This window comes from Spermophilus citellus, assembly GCF_964194105.1.
Source record: "Spermophilus citellus genome assembly, chromosome: 5".
Lineage (NCBI taxonomy): Eukaryota > Metazoa > Chordata > Mammalia > Rodentia > Sciuridae > Spermophilus > Spermophilus citellus.
In genome coordinates, this window is record NC_138186.1 from 147,861,063 (window position 1) to 147,885,262 (window position 24,200).

Consider the following 24,200-nt stretch of genomic DNA (forward strand, 5'->3'; position numbering starts at 1 on the left):
CAGAGAATTAAATTCAAGCCTCATATTACTAAGCTCTGTTATTTTTGAAAGTACACATTGTACATTCAGTCCTACACTGAAAAGGCCTGGTCATGAATTATTTAAACGAAACTATCCTTGTTGCAGAAATGAGCAAAGCACATTTTGTTCATTTTCTCCTTACATATTGTTATTTCTCTTCATGGATTTCTTACTTTGCAACATTAACTAAAATGTGATAAGCCACAATGCCATTACTGCAAACTACCCTGGTTCTGCTGCTCACGCACTGGTTTTTTAAAAAAATGTAACTGAAGCATTTTCTATTTTTTTTTTTTTTTTGCTTAAGATTCATTATCCTTGAATGTGTTCTTGTAGCAGTGCAAACTAGCAACAAATAGAAAACATGTATAATTGAGGTTTACTTTATAATAATTCATATTCAATTCTTCTCTTTTGCCCTCCTGGGATGGAACAGTCGATTCTGTGAGGAGGGAAGGGGGTGGAAACGATGTGTGTGTGTGTGTGTGTGTGTGTGTATGCACATACCCGCATGGGTGCACTGGGGATTGAACTCGAGGCCTCATGCATGCTAGGCAAGCACTCTACTACTGAGCAACGCTTCCAGTCCTGGAAATGAGAATTCTAAAGATACTGAGATCCTTCTCGGAAATGTGGCTGGAAGCCTTTGTGTTTTGAATCTTATTTTACTATTCTGTTTTATAATTCCAAAGAGAATGAAAGTAAATGTTGTGTCAAAGCCTTAAAAAAAAAAAGATTCTGAAGCCTACCAGACAATGAGTTGGGACAGTTGTGCTTTAAAACAGATTAACTGTTCCTGGTGATGTCACAATCTTCTTCAGTTTGAGTGTTAATTTCTAAGGAAATTGCAGTTATACATGTGATTTGTGATTAATACTGAGAAGATCACCAAGTGATACTTCTCTTTGTAAATACCACGTACAGGCACAACTCTACTCTGGTTACATACACACACATTTTCCTCAGACTGACATGCCAACAGGTTTTTTTTTTTTTTTAAAAAGTCACTCTGTTTTACCTCAAATGTAACTAGGCTACAAGGGCAGGGATCAGGAAGGAACAGTGACTTCAAACAATGTCAGAGGAGTAGGCATATACAACATATACCAGCAATATTTGGGAACTGGAGCAGACAGCTTTTTAAAAATATCATATTTTGCATAATTTATAATGTACAGAAATGTTGCAAGAAGAGTACAAATAACTTCTTCACCCTTTCCACCTGGATTCCTCCACTTAATTAAACTTTAATAGTTTATAGTTGAATAATTAACATCTTACCATTTTTGCCTTATTACCCTGACCCATTTGAGATTACATGGTACTCATTAACCCCTAAGCATGTCAATATGAGTTTCCTAACAAACAAGGAAAAGTCAAAGTACAGGCAGCTATAATACTGCTACGTTGCTACCATCCCACCCATGCCCCTGAGCCCAATGTTCCCTGTGGCTCCAACAATGTCCTACATTAGCATCCTTTCCTTTTTGGTCCAGAATCCACTCCAGGGTGATCTATTGTACTCAGTGTCCAATGTGGAGCAACTGCTCAGGTTTTCCTCATTTTTTCTTATTTGACAGTTTTGAGGAGGACAGGCCAGTTGTTAAATGACCCTTGGTTTTCATTCAGCCCTCTCCAGGCTGAGCATACCCTATCACTGACCCATGCACAGCAGGCTTGTGTTTCTTTTTTATTTCTGTAACTTGCAGATTTACAGCTGCAATCCAATCAGGAGAAATGATTGGCATCTCAGGATGTGGCCAGCCTGGATATCAAAGTTAGGATTAAATGAACCACATAATATAGTGTCTTCACTTAGTTCCAGTAGGGAAGAAATTTAGTCTTGTATCAGAGATTGCCATTTAAAAGGGAAAAGAAATAGATTTCTTTCAGCAGGATTCATCTAAAATAAAATTTGCAAGAAAATCTGAGTGAAATGCCTTTGCTTTGAATTCCAACTCTGTTAAAAATCTTGAGTTCCAGTTTTAAATTGAGAATGTAAAGCCATTTCTATGCTCTCTTTCTCTTGAAAAATCACCCTCAAACAATAAAGAACAAGAGACACAAAATGGATGAAACTAAAAGATGTCTGTAACAAATCCCAAAGTGCAAGCAAAGATTGAATGGAGAAACGGTGAACAACAGAATAACAGAAAGCACATCACATTTAAAACACACAGAGAGAGAATGAAGCCAGTTCACTGTACAAGCTCCTGACAGAAATTGGGAATTGGGGGCTTAAATTGGAGATATTATTTGCAAGTCTCCAGAAGGACCTGGTAGACTCCCAGTCCTCAACTGTATCTGTCCATTAAGATGCCTATGTCTCCTTTCCATTGTAAATTAATCATGTGGGATTAAGCATGTAGGATTCTCTCCATTCTATAATTTTGCACCAAAAAAAAAAAAAAAATCTAGGACACGAATTTTCCAACACTGGCTTTTTCTTAGCAGATGGTGGGAAAGATTTAACAATTTTTTTCCTATCACACATTTACTCAATAAATATTTATTTGGTGCCTGATGTTTACCAAGAATCATCCTCTGCTATGTAAAGGGGTTACAGTGAAATACATGGTTCATCATGATGCATGTATAGAATAGGGTTTATTGGGAAAATCATTAAGAACAGAGAAACAGAAACACACAATCTCTTCAACTTGCACCATCCCACGGCTTAGGCAATATGGAGATGGGCTGCATGATCCAGGGTTGATAGAGTCAAGGGGAGAGAGAGAGACTGCACCCATCATCAGACGCGCGCACACACACATACACACACACATTTATATCTGCCCTATTAAAACGGGAATCTTGGAACTCAGTAATTGTTGGAACTTGGAACTCAGATCTCCTGCAAAACGCTCTGCTAAACTTATGAAAAGGGACCATTTGGGTCTGTACCTCTCAATGCAACCCCTAGAACCTTCATTTAATGTATTTCTTTGCATTAACTGGCACTCAATTATAGCAGGTTTATGTTTCTGTTCTCAAGTGGGGTGTCAATAATATCTCAAACAGCTGGGTCCAGTGGGGAAAGACATCTCTAACATTGAGAGAGTTATGGAAAGCACCTGGGGTGGGGGTGGGGGGAACAGGGATTAATCTGTATCTAAAATAGGAATGGAATTTTTGTACCCTCCTCAGTCTCATCTACTTCTGCCTCCTTGCCCATCATGCAAGGCCTATAGCCTCCCCTCCAAGATGACCAGATGACCTTTCCCTAACTTATGAGTCCCCAGAAACTCAGGAGCTACCGTTTTCCAATCATGAGTGACTTCTGAGAAGAGACGAGGGTGACCATAAAAGGGTGACCCACAGCAAAGTCAATGTCCAGATTCATGTCAATTGGAACAATACCAATTGTCTATCCGTTGAGGTCAAACCAAGCATGACAAAAGAAAGAGAATTTACTTTTCCTTTTCATGAGTCCTATTCAAGAAAGGAGAGAGAAGAATACTCTCCCTCCTCAAATTCTCTGCACTACCTGGACATAGAAATAGCTCAGCCCTGGAAGATGGAGGCCATAGCTATATGCAACTTATAATAACTAAAGACACATGGAAGAGATAGGCTTATAGAGGTCTTCATCCAATTTTGGCACAGTTGATAAATTATACAGGATTTGTGGATAACAATAGGTTTTATACAAATTTAAAAAACAAATCTTTCCAGGTAGTCTAATCACTTAGAGTAGTTTTATTATATTTTTAAATATTTATTTTTTAGTTGTACACAACACTTTTATTTTGATAACTTATTTTTATGTGGTGCTGAGGATCGAACCCAGGGCCTCCCACATGCTAGGTGAGCACTCTACCACTGAGCTAAAACCCAGCCCCGAGTAGTTCTACTATTATAATTTTTTTAAAAAAATTTTTTTAGTTGTTAATGGACATTTATTTATTTATTTATTTGTGGCGCTGAGAATTGAACCCAGCGCCTCCGCATGCTAGGCAAGCACTCTACCACTGAGCTACAACCCCAGCCTAACTACTATTATAATTCTTTTGAGCATAAATCAAGCGAGCTTAAGCAGAACTATTCTTCAACTACTTTTTTTTTAGGTTTTTAAAAAATTCGTTCTTGGGGCTGGGGTTGTGGCTCAGTGGTTAGAGCTCTCACCGCCCATGTGTGAGGCCCTGGGTTCGATCCTCAGCACCACGTAAAAATAAATAAATAAAATAAAGGTACTGTGTCCAACTACAACTAAAAAATAAATATTTTTTTTATTGATTATTTAAAGCATTACATAGCTCATGATATATCATCTTTCATACATTTGACTCAAATTGTGTTTTGAACTCCCATTTTCACCCCAAATACAGATTGCAGAATCACATCTGTTACATATTCACATTTTTACATAATGCCATATTAGTGACTGTTGTATTCTGCTACCTTTCCTATCCCCTACTATCCCCCCTCCCCTCCCCTCCCCTCCCATCTTCCCTCTCTACCTCCCCTGCTGTTGTTCAATTCTCTCCCTTTTTTTCCCTCCCCCTTGCCCCTCATAACCTCTTATAATTTTATGTATCATTGAAGGTCTCCTACTATTTCCATGTGCTTTCCCTTCTCCGTTTCTCTCCCCCCATTCGACTTTGTTTACTGTAGTCTTTTCCTCAGGCTCTTCCTTCCTGTTCTGTTCTTAGTTGTTCTCTTTATATCAAAGCAGACATTTGGCATTTGTTTTTTAGGGCTTGGCTAGCTTCGATTAGCATAATCTGCTCTAATGCCATCCATTTCCCTGCAAATTCTATGATTTTGTCATTTCTTAATGCAGAGTAATACTCCATTGTGTATAAATGCCACATTTTTTAATCCATTCATCTATTGAGGGGCTTCTAGGTTGGTTCCACAATCTTGCTATCGTGAATTGTGCTGCTATGAACATCGATGTAGCAGTGTCCCTGTAGCATGCTCTTGTAAGGTCTTTAGGGAATAGACCAAGAAGGGGAATAGCTGGGTCAAATGGTGGTTCCATTCCCAGCTTTCCAAGAAACCTCCATACTGCTTTCCAAATTGGCTGCACCAATTTGCAGTCCCACCAACAATGAACAAGTGTACCCCTTTCCCCGCATCCTCGCCAGCACTTGTTGTTGTTGGACTTCATAATGGCTGCCAATCTTACTGGAGTGAGATGGTATCTTAGGGTGGTTTTGATTTGCATTTCTCTGACTGCTAGCGATGTTGAGCATTTTTTCATGTACTTGTTAATTAATTGTATGTCCTCCTCTGAGAAGTGTCTGTTCAGGTCCTTGGCCCATTTGTTGATTGGGTTATTTGTTATCTTATTATCTAATTTTTTGAGTTCTTTGTATACTCTGGATATTAGGGCTCTATCTGAAGTGTATGGAGTAAAGATTTGTTCCCAGGATGAAGGCTCCCTGTTTATCTCTCTTATTGTTTCTTTTGTTGAGAGAAAACTTTTTAGTTTGAGTAAGTCCCATTTGTTGATTCTAGTTGTTAACTCTAGCGCTATGGGTGTCCTATTGAGGAATTTGGAGCCCGACCCCACAGTATGTAGATCATAGCCGACTTTTTCTTCTATCAGATGCCGTGTCTCTGATTTAATATCGAGCTCCTTGATCCATTTTGAGTTAACTTTTGTGCATGGCGAGAGAAAGGGATTCAGTTTCATTTTGATGCAAATGGATTTCCAGTTTTCCCAGCACCATTTGTTGAAGATGCTATCCTTCCTCCATTGCATGCTTTTAGCCCCTTTATCAAATATAAGATAGTTGTAGTTTTGTGGATTGGTTACTGTGTCTTCTATTCTGTACCATTGGTCCACCCGCCTGTTTTGGTACCAGTACCATGCTGTTTTTGTTACTATTGCTCTGTAGTATAGTTTGAAGTCTGGTATCGCTATACCGCCTGATTCACACTTCCTGCTTAGCATTGTTTTTGCTATTCTGGGTCTTTTATTATTCCATATGAATTTCCTGATTGTTTTATCTATTTCTACAAGAAATGCTGTTGGGATTTTGATTGGGATAGCATTGAACTTATAGAGAACTTTTGGTAATATCGCCATTTTGATGATGTTAGTTCTGCCTATCCATGAACAGGGTATATTTTTCCATCTTCTGAGGTCTTCTATATCTCTCTTTAGGGTTCTGTAGTTTTCATTGTATAGGTCTTTCACCTCTTTTGTTAGGTTGATTCCCAAGTATTTTATTTTTGGGGGGGATATTGTGAATGGAGTAGTTGTCCTCATTTCCATTTCAGAGGATTTGTCGCTGATATACAGGAATGCATTTGATTTATGCGTGTTGATTTTATATCCTGCCACTTTGCTGAATTCATTTATTAGCTCTAATAGTTTCTTTGTAGACCCTTTTGGGTCTGTTAGGTATAGAATCATATCGTCTGCAAATAGTGATAATTTAAGTTCTTCTTTTCCTATTTTTATGCCTTTAATTTCTTTCATCTGTCTAATTGCTCTGGCCAGTGTTTCGAGGACTATGTTGAACAGAAGTGGTGAGAGAGGGCATCCCTGTCTTGTACCAGATCTTAGAGGGAATGCCTTCACTTTTTCTCCATTCAGAATGATGCTGGCCTGTGGCTTATCATAGATTGCTTTTACAATGTTGAGGTATGATCCTGTTATCCTTAATTTTTCTAGAGTTTTGAACATAAAGGGATGCTGTACTTTGTCGAATGCTTTTTCTGCATCTATCGAGATGATCATATGGTTCTTATTTTTAAGTCTATTGATGTGGTGAATAACATTTATTGATTTCCGTATATTGAACCAGCCTTGCATCCCAGGGATGAATCCTACTTGATCATGGTGTATAATTTTTTGATATGATTTTGAATCCGATTCGCCAGAATTTTATTGAGGATTTTTGCGTCTAGGTTCATTAGAGATATTGGTCTGTAGTTTTCTTTCTTTGAAGTGTCTCTGTCTGGTTTAGGCATCAGGGTGATGTTGGCCTCGTAGAATGTATTTGGAAGTTCTCCCTCTTTTTCTATTTCCTGAAATAGCTTGAAAAGTATTGGTGTTAGTTCCTCTTTAAAGGTTTTGTAAAACTCTGCTGTATACCCGTCCGGTCCTGGGCTTTTCTTAGTTGGTAGTCTTTTGATGGTTTCTTCTATTTCCTCTATTGTTATTGGTCTGTTTAGGTTGTCTATATCTTCCTGACTCAATCTGGGCAGATCATATGACTTAAGAAATTTATCGATGCCTTCACTATCTTCTATTTTATTGGAGTATAAGGATTCAAAATAATTTCTGATTATCTTCTGTATTTCTGAAGTGTCTGTTGTGATATTGCCTTTTTCATCCCATATGCTAGTAATTTGGGTTCTCTCTCTTCTTCTCTTCGTTAGCATGGCTAAGGGTCTGTCGATTTTATTTATTTTTTCAAAGAACCAACTTTTGGTTTTGTCAATTTTTTCAATTGTTTCTTTTGTTTCGATTTCATTAATTTCAGCTCTGATTTTAATTATTTCTTGCCTTCTACTTCTTTTGCTGTTGTTTTGCTCTTCTTTTTCTAGGATTTTGAGATGAAATATGAGATCGTTTATTTGTTGGTTTTTTCTTTTTTTAAGGAATGCGCTCCAAGCAATGAATTTTCCTCTTAAAACTGCTTTCAATGTGTCCCATAGATTCCGATATGTTGTGTCTGTGATTTCATTTAACTCTAAGAAGTTTTTAATTTCCTCCTTAATGTCTTCTATAACCCATTGATCATTCAGTAACCTATTGTTCATTCTCCAAGTGATGCATGATTTTTCCTTCCTTCTTTTATCATTGATTTTCAGTTTCATTCCATTATGATCAGATAAGATGTATGGTATTATTTCTACTCCTTTATATTGTCTAAGAGTTGCCCTGTGACATAATATATGATCTATTTTTGAGAAGGATCCATGTGCTGCTGAGAAAAAAGTGTAACTACTTGATGTTGGGTGGTATATTCTATATATGTCAATTAAGTCTAGGTTGTTAACTGTGTTGTTGAGTTCTATAGTTTCCTTCTTTAACTTTTGTTTGGAAGATCTGTCCAGTGGTGAGAGAGGTGTGTTGAAGTCTCCCATGATTATTGTATGGTGGTCTATTAGACTCTTGTACTTGAGAAGAGTTTGCTTGATGAACGTAGCTGCACCATTGTTTGGGGCATATATATTTATGATTGTTATGTCTTGTTGGTGTATGGTTCCCTTGAGCAGTATGCAGTGTCCCTCTTTATCCTTTTTGATTAACTTTGGCTTGAAATCTATTTTGTTTGATATGAGTATGGACACTCCTGCTTGTTTCCGCAGTCCATGTGAGTGGAATGATTTTTCCCAGCCTTTCACCTTCAGTCTATGTATATCTTTTCCTATCAAATGCGTCTCCTGTAGGCAACATATTGTTGGATCTTGTTTTGTGATCCATTCAACTAGCCTGTGTCTCTTAATTGGTGAGTTTAAGCCATTAACATTTAGGGTTATTATTGAGATTTGGTTTGTTTCTCCAGTCATATTTGTTTATTTATGTTACTAAACCTGATTAGTTTTCCTCTTTGATTACTTTCCCCCATTTACTGTCCTACCTCCCACTGATGGTTTTCAATGTTATTTTCAGTTTCCTCTTCCTGTAATGTTTTGCCAAGGATTTTTTGAAGAGATGGTTTTCTAGCTGCGAATTCTTTTAACTTTTGTTTATCGTGAAAGGTTTTAATTTCATCTTCCATCCTGAAGCTTAATTTTGCCGGATACATGATTCTTGGTTGGAACCCATTTTCTTTCAGTGTTTGAAAAATGTTATTCCAGGATCTTCTAGCTTTCAGAGTCTGTGTTGAGAGATCAGCTGTTATCCTGATTGGTTTGCCCCTAAATGTAATCTGCTTTCTTTCTCTTGTAGCTTTTAAAATTCTCTCCTTATTCTGTATGTTGGGCATCTTCATTATAATGTGTCTAGGTGTGGATCTCTTATGATTTTGCACTTTCGGCGTCCTGTAGGCTTCTAGGATATGGGATTCTGTTTCATTCTTCAAGTCTGGGAAGTTTTCTCGTATTATTTCATTGAATAGATTGTTTATTCCTTTGGTTTGGAGCTCTGTGCCTTCCTGTATCCCAATGACTCTTAAGTTTGGTCTTTTAATGTTATCCCATAATTCTTGAATGTTCTGTTCATGGTTTCTTAGCAGTCTTGCTGAGCTGTCTATGTTCTTTTCAAGTTGAAATACTTTGTCTTCATTGTCTGATGTTCTATCTTCTAAGTGATCTATTCTGCTGGTAGTATTGTCAATTGAGGTTTTAAGTTGGTTTATTGCTTCCTGCATTTCTAGGATTTCTATTTGTTTGTTTTTTATTACTTCTAACTCCCTGTGAAATTGATCCTGGATTTGTTTCTGTAGTTCCTTGTCAATTCTTTGAAGTTAAATATGACCCTAGAGTGTATTCTGTTAAATTATACATACATGGAGTATAACTTCCCATTCTTGTGGTTGTACATGATGTAGAGTTACCATGATCCTGTATTCATATATGAACATAGGAAAGTCTACTGTCTTTCCTGTTCCCATCCTCCCTCCTTTCCCTTCATTCCCATTTGTCTAATCCAATGAACTTCTATTCTTCCCTCCCTGCCCTGTTATTGTGTGTTAGCATCCATACAACAGAGAGAATATCAGAACTTTGATTCTGGGGAATTGGCTTATTTAATTTAGCATGAGAGTCTCCAGCTCCATCCATTTACCAGTAAACATCATAACTTTGAAAAATATGGAACACTTCATGAATTTGCAAGCCATGCTAATCTTCTCCATATACTAAATTGTTCCAATTTTAGTATATGTGCTGCCAAAGTGAGCACTCTTCAACTATTTTTAAAGTGAGGCATTTTCTTTAAGATGTGGCCACTTTTTATGGTCCAACATGACTCAACAGTTAGAAGTTCAACAACTGGTCTGTTTGGGTAAAATTTGGTCTCAGGATAGTGTGTTGGGACTAGTGGTACCACTAGAGTTCAGACTGCTGAGCATCAAGTACTATGAGTGGTGATCAACATTTCACCATTATGCTGGATTGTGGACTTTTGGATGGTGGACTATTTCCTTAGTGAGCTCTGCTGTTTCCAGGGTTTGAGACTTGTAGGTGAGGATACACTTTAAGCCAGTTGTCTGGGTAAAGTAGTGGTTTCAACTAGTCTGCAGGGTATTTAGCCACTTGTTTACAACAGTAACTAACGTCTTATTTTTTCTTAATTAGAGATGCCGTTTTCCTCTCACATGAAGCTTACTCAGGCTTAAGCCACACTATGGGAATTTAAGTCAGAGATGAGGCTTGTTCAGTCCCAGGTTCTCTTCCCATGAGTTAATCTGCGTTCATTAGTGTCCAGTAACACGGGTCAGCATAGTCACTTAGCAGTGGGAGAAGGTTCCATAGTCCCAAAGTCCTGAGGTAAAGAGTTCTGGTGGCTTCTTTAGCAAGTTTCTAAGTAGCTTTGAGACCAGTCAGAGATGTCTGTAATTTCACTGAATTTGGAGGAGATAAAGGTTCCAGAAAAAGCCCCTGATTTACTGCTACCTGGGTTGCTTCCAAGCCTTCTTGCTCTAGCAATTGTTATTCAAATATGACCCCTGTCTGGTGTCTTGGGACTGTAGAACCTGTTGGTCACCAGTATGGACAATTAGGAATTAAGAATTTGTATATATATGTTTTATGTAGGTGGAGGCAATAGGTCTGTGCAGCTGTGCTTCGTTTATGGGTGTGGACATGTACAGCCCTCAAGAAGGCCACTGATGGGGCTTTGGATTTTGTACCCATTTAGGACTCATTTGTGCTTAGGTGGCAGACAATGCAATGCAATGCACAGACCTGATATATATCATTCTGAAAAGACGTCACATGAAATAATTATTGTTGAATGTTTTAAGTACCATGATAGTATTGTAGCATTTGCACTCATTTCTAAATAACCTGTGGTCAAAGAAGAAATCACAAGGGAAATTAGAAAATATTTCAAACTGAATGATGGTGAAAACTCAACATATCTAAAGGTGTGTGGTGCAGATAAAGCACAGCTTAGAGGGAAATTTATCATTTTGGATGACTATATCAAAAAAGAATAAAGGGATTTAAAATTACCGACCTGAATTTCAGACAGCAGAAAGTAGAAAAATAGCAAATTATGCTCAAAATAAACAGAAGGAAAGAAATGAAAAAGAGTGAAAGTCAATAAAACAGACAATGGACAGATAACAAGGAAAATTAATGAAAACAAAAGCAATTTTTTAGAAAAGTAATACAATTTATAAACTTTTAGCAAGAGTAGTTTTGAAAAGAGAACACAAATAATCAATATCAGGAATGAAAAAGGAGATGCTAAAAATAAGAAGTTATCAACAACTTAGTTTGCAGTTTCCTTATCTGTCTCTCATAGTTGTTTTGTAGATTCTGTGTACGTGGCATATGAATTGAAACAGTTCTACTTCTGTTTCTTGCTTGCCTTATTGAATGGGCTGGGACCTCCAGTAGATGGGAACTGAAGTAGGCAGAGTGGACATTCTTGCTTTGCTCCTCATGCTGTGGCAGGTGTGAAGCAGCTATAGGTTTTGATTCTAATTGTGTTGGGAAGTCATTTTAGGGTTTTACTTGCATGAGTGACATTACCCAATATACCTTTTTAAAGAACCTCTTGGGCTGCTGTGTGGAGGAGAATGGGCTCTAAGAAGACCAGAGTGGATGTTGGGAGAACAATCTAGAGGCTGTTGCCACAGTGCAGGAGAGAGGTATAGGTGCCTTGGACCAGAGTGACAGCAGTAATGATGGAGGAGAGGCAGTTGGATTGGGGGCTTTATTTTGGATGTAGAGCTAATAGTACTTTCTGGATCATTGAATTAGGGCTAAGGGGAAAGGGGGAAATCAGGTTTTTGGTTTAAACAAGTGAGTTTATTTCAGACTTTTTTGTACCTGTGAATTTTAGATATTTTTGTCATCCCTCTTTCTCTTTAAAATGGATAATTGAAAGTGGATACAGTATTTTGGAAATTCTAACCTTATGCTATTTATTTGTTTATTTACTGTGGTGTGGGAATCAAACTTAGGGCCTTGAACATGCTAGGCAAGCACTCTACCACTGAAGTACACAGCTATCCTCTGATAAAAACCTTAATCTTTTTTTTAGAAAAAAAATTACAGATGGACACAATATCTTTATTTTGTTTGTTTATTTTTATGTGGTGTTTAGGATTGAACCTAGTACCTCACATGTGCGAGGCAAGTGTTCTGCCACTGAGCCACAACCCCAGCCCCAAAACCTTAATTTTTATAGGCAGAACCTGGGAGAAAGATTATGTAGATTTTTAGTCAATTTTAGATATCGAGGTTCTGAACTAAATTTCTGCATCTTTCTTTTTAGGTTTGTCCAAGACTGGTTTTCAGAAAGGACGCAAGTGGCCAGGGTGGACTTCTCGACTGTGTTACCACGCTTCATTTCTCTACATATCTTCTCTTTCCTGAACCCCAAAGACCTGTGTGCAGCAGCCCAAGTCAGCTGGCCCTGGAAGTTTTTAACTGAACAGGTTTAGTTTGTGTCACTTCCTAGTAACAGAACTCAAAGGCAGCTGTGATCTGTGATGAGGCAATTTGCTAGCTGTCTTCCCCGAAGATAAGAGCGGAGGGTGCTTGTAGCACAACCGAATCACCCTGAATGAAAATAATAAGGACAAGCGAAATCCAGCATTTTTTTTTTTTTTTTTTGGTCCTAGGTATTGAACTCAGGGGCACTCGACCACTGAGCCACATCCCCAGCCCTATTTTGTATTTTATTTAGAGACTGGATCTGAATGAGGGGCTTAGTGCCTTCCCCTTGCTGAGGCTGACTTTGAACCCACAATCCTTGTGTCTCAGCCTCCTGAGCCGCTGGGATACAGGCATGTGCCACTGCACCCAACACAGCAATTGGTTTTGCAACTAAGGCAATATACATGATTCCAGTACTTCACATAATTTTAAATAATCTTGAAATATTCAATATATAGAAAACACCTTACCTTGTTAGAGGAGTTCATTATACTCCATGAAAAACCATTTAAGCTTTGTTTTTTTATCTGATATTATTTTATCCATGGTAACTCAATTCTAGAAAATTGCCACACAACCATATCTTTGGCAGATCCCTCTTCAGCTAATATCTGTTGAAGAATATTAATCTAGATCCTCTAACAGCAGTTAAAGGCAGTTCACAGCAGCTGCTTAAAATCAACATCTTCTGCCATAAATTCTGGCTCTGGTCTTTTTGTCTCTTCCTTTTCTGTGAAAAGATTCAATGCAATGTAATGGCAGACATACTTAAGATCCAAGTCAATAATTTCCTCTCTTTAGATTATGCAAAATGTCCAGGGTGGGCTTGTGTCAAGACCTGGTCTGCGAGACTAACTGGCTCTTGATGGAGAGGTCACAGGCACAGCCCACTATGAGCCCTGGGCTCACAGAACCTCAAAAAATCTCTTCAGAATTCAGGGTAGTGTTTGCACAATGTATTGTTTTTGTCTTTTGACATTTAACTTTTGTAGGTCCTTACACTGAAGGTATATGTTGTGAAGAGAATATGGTGGCAGCAATTTCTTTCTTTCTAAGGTTTGACAATTTTTGATTGATTGATTGCAGTACTGGGGGCTTCACATATGTTAGAAAAGCACTCTACTGCTGAACTCCATCCCCAGCCTGCAACCTCTTATTTTAAACTGAAGTATTTATTTTGTTTATATTTGTATATATTCTGACATATTTGGATTTAAATACATCATCTTACTATTTATTTTTTAGTTTATTCTGTGTGTTTTTCCTCTCCACATCTTTCTTTGGATTAACTTAATATTTTAAATATTTTTTGACTGCAAGTTACAAGTTCTTTCACAGTTACCACAGAGACTGTAGTAAGCATCCTTTGTTATTTTACCACTTCAAGACAATGCAAGAAACTTAGAACCCTTTAATTTCATTGATCCCTTTCTCAATTCTGTGCTTTTGTTGTCAAGTATAATGTGTGTGTGTGTGTGTGTGTGTGTGTGTGTGTGTGTAACAAACGTACAATTGACCTTGAGTTCACAGGGGATTGGTTTTAGCACATCCTTCTGTCCACACAGATACCCAAATCCATGGCTGCCCAAGTCTCTTATATAAGATGATATAGTAGTGTAGTATTTACACTATAATTCTCCTATTTTATATCATCTCTAGGTTATGTATAGTATCTAATACCCTGGTATTAGTCAGTTTTTCATTGCAGGGACAAAATACTTGAGAAAAAAACTTAAAAGGAGGACACATTAGTTTTGGCTTATGGTTCCAGAGGTTCCAGTCCAATGGCCAGCACCATCGTTTTAGGCCTGAGGTTGAGGCAGAACATCATGTCAGAGGAGCATGGTGTAGGAAAGCTGATCCGCTCATGGCAGCTGGGAAACAGGGTGGAGAGGGGCAGGAGATAAGATACACTCTTTCAAGGCACCACCCCCAATGACCTCTTCCTCCAAGTAGGCCCCACTCACTACAGTTTACCATCTTTCAATGATGCCATCAAATCATGAATCAATCTAGTGGATCAATCCATTCTTGATGTCAGAGGCTTCGTGATCCAATTATTTCCCCAGAGTCCTAGCTCCAAACATTGCTGGATTGGAGATCAAGCCTTCAACCCATGAGACTCTGGGAGACTTCCAGATCCAAACCATACCATGGAGAGCCATCTGTATATATAAACTTTATGTGTGTATGTGTATGTGGGTGTGTCTAACTCTCTCTCTCTCTCTCTCTCTCTCTCTCTCTCTCTCTATATATATATATATATATGTATATATAACTATATATGTATATATAACTATATATAATATGTAATATACCTCACAAAACTTTATTGCTATTGTTTTATAAAATCAATATTTATTTCTATGTAACTACCTATTTATTTTTTCTGTTGCTAACTTCTGATATCTCTGAGCTCCTTTTAGGATCATGTTTTTCTGAATTTCTTTAATATTCCTTTTTAGTGTAGGTCTGTTGCTGATGATAAAATTTTCTTAATTTTTGTTTGTCTACCAAGTATTTATTTTATCTTTATATTTGAGGATATTTTCCACTGGGAATTTGAATTCCAATTTGGCAGTTAATTTATTTTTATTTTTCTAATTAGCTATACATGAAAGTGGAATGCATTTTGACACATCATGCATAAATGAAAAATAAATTCTCATTCTTGTGCTTGATGTAATATCACACTGGTTGTGTAATCATATATGCACATAGGGTGGCAGTTAATTTTTATAGAACTTTGAGAATGTTCCATTGTCTTCTGGCTTCCACAACTTTTTCTTGAGAAAAATACCTTAAAGGTATTTTTTTCTCTTGTCTCTAGCTGCCAATCAGACTTCTTTCTCTTTTATTTTCAGCAATTATATTTTGATATACCCAGGTATATATGTGTGTTGATGTACCTATATGTATACAGCTTTGTATTAGTATTTTGCAGTGAGTTGTTTTTTGTTTGTTTGTTTGTGGTGCCTTGTGCATGCGAGGTAAGCACTCTACCAACTGAACTATATCCCTAGCCCTTGCAGTTTTTAATCTCATATTTAGTGTTTTTCATCTGTGTGTTGTCTCTTCATATATTGCTTCTGCCCCGGTATGTCTCTTTTGCTCTTGGGATTCTGATACTAATGTTAAACTGATTCACCATGTCTTATAAGTTCCATATTTTGTTATATGCATGTTCTATGCTTTTAGCTTTCCACGTTTAAATCCAGATTTTTTTCTGACCCATCTTTCAGTTTACTAATTATTTCTTTAGCTGGATTCTGATCTTCTCTTAAACCTCATTCACTGAGTTTTAAATTTCAATTATTATATTTTTCAGTTCTAGAATGTCAATGTACTTCTATTGCCAAAAATTTCCACTTGGCCATTTATATCTTCAGATATATTAATTACAGGGTGTAATTTTTCAAAGTTTCATAATTACAATGTTTGGCTCTCCTGAGGATCTCTCTATGGTTACTAAAAACTAAAGAAGAAACAAACAATCCTTGTCTTGTTCCATGTTCTGATTATTTTTGTTTAGGCACTAGATAACTGAGTATAAAACATTGATGTGATAATTTGGGTCTCTAGATGATGTTATTTTCCTCCAAGAGAATTTACTTTTGCCTCTGGCATATGGTTAGGCTGGGAACGGATCATGTAAATCCAATCAGAGAACAAACTCTTTCAAAGCTGGCTTTTGTTCTTGTGATAGGTTGTCTAATTTTGCATCATTTTTCCTGAAAGGGTCTCTCCTGAAGGCCTGGGGTGGTTACCAGTGCTATTCCCTTTACTGAGCCCTGAATTTTACTTGTCTCCTTTCTTTCTTATAAAAATCCCTAAAGTTCTTTATAGCTTCTAAATCTTTCAGCCATAATTTTCTTCTCAGCTTCTTAGCCTACTAAGATTTACTTCAGAACTAGAAAATGCCTTGAAGTAAAAAGTACTGACAAATATCAGGCGTATCTGTCTGGTTTTCTTTCTCTTGAGGTCTTGGTGGCAAGTCTATGTTCCATTGATAGCTCTATAATGCCTTCAAATAATTATTTTTGAAAAATGTTGTTTTGTCTAGATGAGTTATTAGATTGAATCCCACGAAATTCACTGTTTGCATGTGTCAAAAACGGTTGTATATTGCAATATCATATGGTTCAATCACAAGTGTTCTTGTGAGAGGGTTGGTTTGGAACAAACCACTACAATATTGCAGGAAATTGAATTGTATGACTCTAAGGTCAGTGTAACCAAATGCAATGGGAACACTGGAAGAGTGTCACAAATATGACCAATACATATATCCATCTGTCATATAGATATTCTTTTCTACCAAAGAATTTTTCCTATGGAGTAAGGTATGCTTCATATTTCTCAGGGTCAAGCTGAAATGTCAAGTCAATTATACCAGAAATCTCAAATGTAACAAAAAAATATTGTCTGGATACCTGAAAATGTTATTGCTAGAAAACTATTTTTTAAAAATTTTATAACTCATTGTTCTCTTTTTTTATTTTTATGATTTTTTTGAAGGATTGCTTATGGATGCCCAAATGTATTAAGTTTGGATGGTTTCTGCCCTATACACCAACAGACAACGAGTATGGGGCTTGGAAGCGCCATTACATTGCTTGTGTGTCCAACCTAGACTGGCTAACTCCCAGGGAGGCCGCTGCTCTTTATGGGACACTGAATGAACCCAAAGCAGAGGACGAGGAGCTTCAGGAGAGACAGAGAGAAAAGTGCCTAAGGAAAATAATTTGGGAGAAAATTGCTCTACACAAGAGTGAGTAGCATTTTAAAACATTGTGTCTTACTCAAGTGTTGTAGAAACAAATGGATTTACAGACTGATTCCTACAGAGGAGGATAGCTCTGTCTTTCTGGAACAGCCTGTGGGGTCTTCTCTCATGTATGCTCAGGGCCAATTCTTTTTCCTTTATTGTGTATTTCAAGTTAGTGGGTAACAAAAACCAAAAGACTTTAGATGAAATTTATAAAGTCAAGAATCAGCACCTCCATCACTGTTCCTCTCAGGTTTTTAAGACCAAGAACAAGGAGGAGAAAAATATATACACTGAGAGTCAAGGAAGAGCTTCAGGATGGAAGAGCTGGGATTGATGCTAAAAGAGGAGAAATAAAGGCCGGGGTTGTGGTTCAGTGGTAGAGCACTTGCCTAGTACATGTGAGGTACAGGGTTTGATCCTCAGGACCCCCAAAAATAAACAAATGAAATAAAAGAGGAGAAATAAAAATGGGAATGGAAGCAGAAGGGATGGCAGTAAAAAAAGTTTTTTAAAAGGGCAAAGAGAAAGTAGGAATGAAGACATATTTTTAGCTAAGTCCTCTAGCCTGTACAGTGTGTTTTATCATATATATACATATATATGATATATATATATATATATATATATATATATATATATATATATATAGTATATATATATATTTTAGTTGTAGGTGGACACAATACTTTATCTTATTTTTCTGTGGTGCTGAGGGATCGAACCCAGTGCCTCACACTTGCTAGGCAAGGGCTCTACCACTGAGCCACAACCCCAGCTTCACAGTGTATTTTAAAAATAAGCAATTAGCTAGTCATAGTTGGTGCACACCTGTAATCCCAGTGGCTCAGGAGGTTGAGGCAGGAGGATTGTGACTTCAAAGCCAGCCTTAGCAATTTAGTGAGACCCTAAGCAACTCAGGGAAACCCTGTCTCTAAATAAAATATAAAAAGGGCTGGGGATGTGGCTCAGTGGTTAAGCACCCCTGGGTTCAATCCTGGTTATATAAATAAATAAATAGATTCAACTAGACAGATTTGAGTTCTCCCTTTCCCCGCCCCCCTCCCCCCACTGACTCATCCTCTGGGGAGATTGTAACAAATGGGAAATTGCTTGGAACAGAGAACAAGGGCAGAAATGGATGGGAAGTCTATAAATTGAAGACTTGCTCTCCACAAGAAGAGTTCTTTGTCTTCTGCGCTTTTTTTCTTGACCTGAAATGACTGATAAGTCACAGCCACAGTGCTGTAAGGATGAGAAAACCTAAGAGTGTTTGCAAATGGCTGTAATTGTTGTCATCTGGAATACTGCCCTGGTATAGCTTTATTGATGCCTTTATCTATGTCGACTTGGCTGGAAGAAGCTTGAAGTAAACAGCCGAGCCTACTGGTGTTTGTTTTCCAGAGGAGTTATTCAAAGTTCGACCCCCTTGGGTGACTGGAACATGCTGCTCCAGATTGTTAAAATCCAAATACCAACCACATCTCTCCCAGACGGTGAGGGATCGAGTGGGATTACATGAAGCTTTGGAGAAACAGCTTGTTTTGGCATCAAAAGAAGCTTTGCCCAAACAGTAAGCACATTTCCATCTACTGTTACCCATATAACCAATAATCCATTCTAGAATAATTTAGATAACCTGCAAGGAGCTTCAATAATTATATGGTTCATATTCTATTAACTATCTATGGAAACAATTATTACATTTTCCAGAAAAGCAGTCTTGAAAATGCTGTCTGAAGAGGGAAATGTGTAAACCTTGCGTTTGATATATTCTTAACCTTGCAATGAGGTTATATTGTGGATGTAGTACATTTTCTGTATAAAGTTTTCGAGTAAAACTAATGTTTTCCCACAAGTGTTTTTGATGGAGCAAACATATCTAAACGGGTCTACACTAGTCAGCTTTCTGTTGCTGTAACAAATACCCAAGATAAATAAACTTAAGAGGAGGAAAGGTTTATTTTTTGGCTCATGGGTTCAGAGGGTTCAGTCCATGGTTGTTTGGCTGTGCTGCATTGGGCCTGTGGTCAGCACAGTATATCATGGCCAGTGAGTGGCAGAGGAGGCCTGCTGGCCTCATGGAGGCTAGAAAGCAGAAAGAGTAAGGGGCTGGATCCCAATATTTCCTTCAAAAGCACACACCCAATGACCTAACTCCCTTCCAGTAGGCTGCACCTTCTAAAGCACTTGTCATAGGGTAATGTTGGGGTCGGGATGGCTGTGGAGAGAATAGAGACATGACTCAGAGACCCCTAAGTCTCAGAAGGAAATTTAAAATTTCTTGATTGCTCAGTTTTAACCCCTAAGTATATCATCACATTAACTTTAAGGGCCCAACAAAAGCCATAATGTTTCAAGACCTTTCTAACATCCCAGGTGTGGGGGAGAGGAGGCCTAGGAGCGCAGATGTGACTCTGCTCTGCCAGCAGCCCAAGATGTGACTCTGCTCTGCTGCTGTCCCCCAAGCCACAGCCTATTTGCTGCTGTCCCCTGAGACCCAGAGGCCAGGTGCCTCACGCAGTGCAGCTGGAGTTCAGAGGACACAGATGCTTACTTATCAGAAGTGAAGTTAAGAGAAGAGCAGAACTATACTCACCCCTCCTCTTTCACTACAGAAGCAATGTTTCTGGAAGTCATCCTTACCCTTTATTATCAAAAAAGAAAACCTGGCATGGCGTTTCTCAAAATGATGACAGCTCTTCCTATGCTTCCCAGCTACACGTCATCATAATATCATCTCGGATTCCCGCGTATGAGGTACAGACTCTTGTGAGGCCAGCCCTTTCCTGAATGGTCATTTTTCATCCACATAGAGGGTGTGTAGCAAGGTTTTGGCCACGATGTGTACAAAAATGATTCATCTCCTAAATGGAAAATTGCCTGATCTAAGTGGAAATTTACAAACCCCAAACATTTTTAAAACCGGAAACAATAAAGGTAACCATGAATCAAACTAACTGAAAAAGCAGTAGACAAACTGACTTGCATTTAATAGGTGTTCAGAATATTCTTATTGAAATGAATCTGTTGCACTTAATCCAAAAAACAACATGATGATTAAGACTTATTTAAGATCTTCTCTGGAATTCCCAAAGATTTTAATAATATTACATAACCACCATCTCTCAGAAGAAGAATGTGAGAAATCATATTCTTTGATCTAGTTCATGAAGGTACCAGTCAATTAAAATATGCTTTATATATAATAAACTTATATTTTTTAATTTTAATATGAATACAAAAAATGAATATGTAGAAGACACACTTTTTTTTTTTTTTGGTATACGTTTGTATTCAGACTTATCACAGTTTGACTTAATGAGTTTTTGATTTTCTCATGCATGGCATGAAAGCCAGAGACATTCAGTAGAAACCAGTCTTTGAATTTTGAATCTTGATCTTTTCTGGGGCTGGTCATAAGTGGTATGATCCTGTCTGGCAATGCTAGGTGGCAGCAGCAGGGAGCCATAGCTGCCAGTCAGCCCTGCGAAGGGGATCACAGCAGGCTCTGTGTGCTGTGTGTGCTGTGTTGCTAGATGGGCATGCTTGGTAGGTTAGAGGTATGAAATGAAATGCAGTTTTGATGTGGGATGTTTTCAACTTACAGTGGGTTTGTTGGGCATAACTCTGTAAGTTGGCGAGCATCTGTATATATGGATGTGTTTGTATTAATACACACAAAGAGATGAAGAGAATCTCATTCAGCGGGCTACATTCATTGGTCTACTTAGAAAGTTTACCAGAAAGTTCCTATTTGTAACAAAATGGCTGCTTTGAAGATGTGAAATTGTTTCTTTAGGGCATGGAGGAAGTGGCTCTAATCATTGTCAGTTGGTGAGCTCAGCAAGTCTATGAGAGAATAAGTTCAGAGCTGAGATCTGCGTGTGTGCCACAAGTAGTTCCCCTAATGCTAAAAAATGTACTGTTGGCACAGAGGTTCAATCATTGATGGCCCCTTTCCACCTATCCAAATGCCACCTGTTTTTCAAGGTCCACCTATAGTTTACGATCTCAGAAGTATGCCTGTACCATCCTAGTCCACAAAAATCTCTACATTTTCTATATTTCTGATAATTCCAGATTTGATTTCTTTGTGGTAGTTAATAAAATATTGCCTGTTTTATCTGTGTGCACTAACAAGTTGGTCAAATCCATTTCCCTGTTTGTCCTCTTTTACGTAAGACTATGGCACAATTATTTATTTGACTATGAATGATGGGGAGTTTAAGTAAAGAGTGGAACATAACCACATGGTAGTTCTCTGGTCAGTTGAACTGAATCAAGAACGTGGCATGAGGTTTTGGAAAAGGCAGCAGCTTTAATGACTTCTCAATCAGTCTGACACTATGAATTAACTTTATCACGGTGAAAAGTTTGCTTGGCTATTGAATTAATAGCATTTTTTAACATTGATTTAAATGGGAAATATTTATAAACTGATATTGATAATTCAAAAATTCATAGTGAAAAGGAAAATTTAAATCCAAGAAGTTCATTGCAGTATTGTATGATCTCGATTTTATCATTTTTAAATTATATATGTATATGATATATTTATATATTTTATATACATTTTAATATATATGAGTATATAAAATACATAAATATATTTTAAAATATATATTAATATTAAATATAAATTAAAATATATATGTATATATTTGTGCATAGAGTGTACAAAGGTAAAAAGACTAAAAGAAAATAACCTAAATTGTTAAAAACATGTATCTCTGAGCGATGGAGTTGCAAGTATACTTAATTTTCTCCTCTTGTAATTAGAAAGGGAGTACAATAATTTTAAAGGGAATCAATTAAGAAGGAAACTTAGCTTCTTCCTTCCATGATTTCCGAAAAACAAAAACCTCCTTAGCAGACACAGTACATTATATATCCTTTATAATTCTCCTATTAGTAAACATTATAAAATAACAGACCCTGGACCTGTAGCTGTGTTTGTTTTCTAGATGGTGGTGGACAGCCTGAAGGCAGGTGTCATTTCTGTGGTCTGTGAACATGGCGGCATGACCTTGGAGAGCCTTCTCTACCTCATAGGGAAAGCCCTGCAGGGGCGGAAGGCACAGAGCATAGGAATCCTGAGTGATGGAGATAGTAGAGAAATCAATTTACTTCAAGGTGGGACTGGGGATTGGTGAAGAACAGCCAGACAACTTTGCACTTATGCAGTGTTTGTCCACTGAATAACTTTAATATTAATTTTCAATTTGCTAAGAAGTGTTGATTTTAGCTTAAGAGCATACTCATATTGTTGCGAAATAGCTGTCCAGAACTTTTTCATATTCTCAACTCAATCAAACTCTGTATCTACTCAACAATAATTTCAATTGTGACTAATTCTCTTCCCTTCTCATAATCCCTGGCAAACGTCATTCTACTGCACTTTAGATTCCTCCTACAAGTGGAATCACATTTGTCTTTTTGTGACGGATGTATTTCACTTAGCATAATGTCCTCAAGATTCATCCCATGTTGTAGCATGTGACAGGATTTCCTTCTTTTGAAAGTGAATAATATTTCATTGTATGTTTATGCCCCATTTTGCGTATCAGTTTGTCCATCCATTTGTTACTTCCATATCTTGGCTGCTGTGAATAAGGGTCTGCAAATATCTCTCTGAGTTTTTGCTCATAATTACTTTGGATGTGATTGCTGGGTCTCCCATGGTAGTTCTATTTTTGTTTTGGTGCTAGGAAGTAAACCCAAGGGCCACTTTACCACCGAGCTGCATCCACAGCCCTGAATTTTTTGAAACATGGTCTTATTAAATTGCTGAGGCTGATCTTGAATTTATGATCCTTCTAATTCATCTTCCTGAGACATTGCGATTACAGGCATGTGTCACCACACCTGGTAGTTCTACTTTTAATTTCTGGAGAAATCCCCATATAGTTTTCCATAGCTGTTTTTGTCAACGTGACATAAGTGTTTCAGTTTTTCTAAATCCTTCATTTGTTCTTTCCTCTCCTTTTTTTTCGGGGGGGGGGGTTGTGGGGGGCGGTACTAGGGATTGAACTCAGCGTCATTAGATAACTAAGCCAAATTCTCAGGCCTGTTTTGTATTTTTATTTAGAGACAGGGTCTCACTGAGTTAGTTGATTAGTGCCTTGCTTTTGCTGAGGCCGGCTTTGAATTCACAATCCTCCTGCCTCAGCCTCCCAAGCTGCTGGAATTATAGGTGTGTGTCACTACGCCTGGCTCTTTTCTTTTTTTTGAACAATGCCCATCATCATTGTTTTTGACTGGCATTTCTATGATATTGAGTGATGAGTGATGTTTGGCCATTGGTGTCTCTATATAGGTAGATATACCTATATCTATGTATCTATATATGTCTACATATACATTTTTGTGTGGTACTTGGGATTGAGCCCAGGGGTGTTTTATCACTTAGGTACATACCTAGCCCTTTTTATTTTTTATTTTGAGGCAGGGTCTCATTGAGTTCCTGGGGCTGACCTTAAACTTGAGCTTATTCTGCCTCAACCTCTCAAGTTGCTAGAATTATAAGCATGTGCCACCATGCTAGGCTAACAGTCACCCTTTTGGGGGCTGGGGAGAAATGATGAGTTTTAGAAGTAAACTTCTAGTTTCTTTTCTCCCTTATAGAACTTGGATTCTCCTCTGCCTATACCCAAAGAAGGATTTACTGTCATCAAATATTCCATCCTTGTGGTTTGAGGGAGGAGGGAACAAGATGATCCAAGATCCAGCTGGCAGGAAATTCACAAAATGGTGAAGTGAGTCCCTGAATCACTTCCCAGGAAGTGAAGCAGAGGAGAGTGGCAGTTAATGTTTGCTGGCTCTGGGAGCTGACATCTGTTCTGAACTACTTATGTTTTGATTGATAATTGTGGGAAGCATTTTGACT

At 37.7% G+C, this 24,200-nt stretch overlaps 1 protein-coding gene across 1 annotated transcript in view; it reads left to right on the top strand.

The window, feature by feature from the left end:
- The window catches only part of ECT2L (epithelial cell transforming 2 like), a 78,332-nt gene that overhangs the window by 22,159 nt on the left and 31,973 nt on the right, over positions 1-24,200 (top strand). Inside the window, exons 4-8 of the mRNA XM_081295061.1 lie at positions 12,380-12,542; positions 17,062-17,314; positions 18,716-18,884; positions 19,930-20,071; positions 22,279-22,447. Of these exons, the coding sequence (XP_081151187.1) occupies positions 12,380-12,542; positions 17,062-17,314; positions 18,716-18,884; positions 19,930-20,071; positions 22,279-22,447 (896 nt within the window). The remainder of the gene's footprint in view (positions 1-12,379; positions 12,543-17,061; positions 17,315-18,715; positions 18,885-19,929; positions 20,072-22,278; positions 22,448-24,200) is intronic.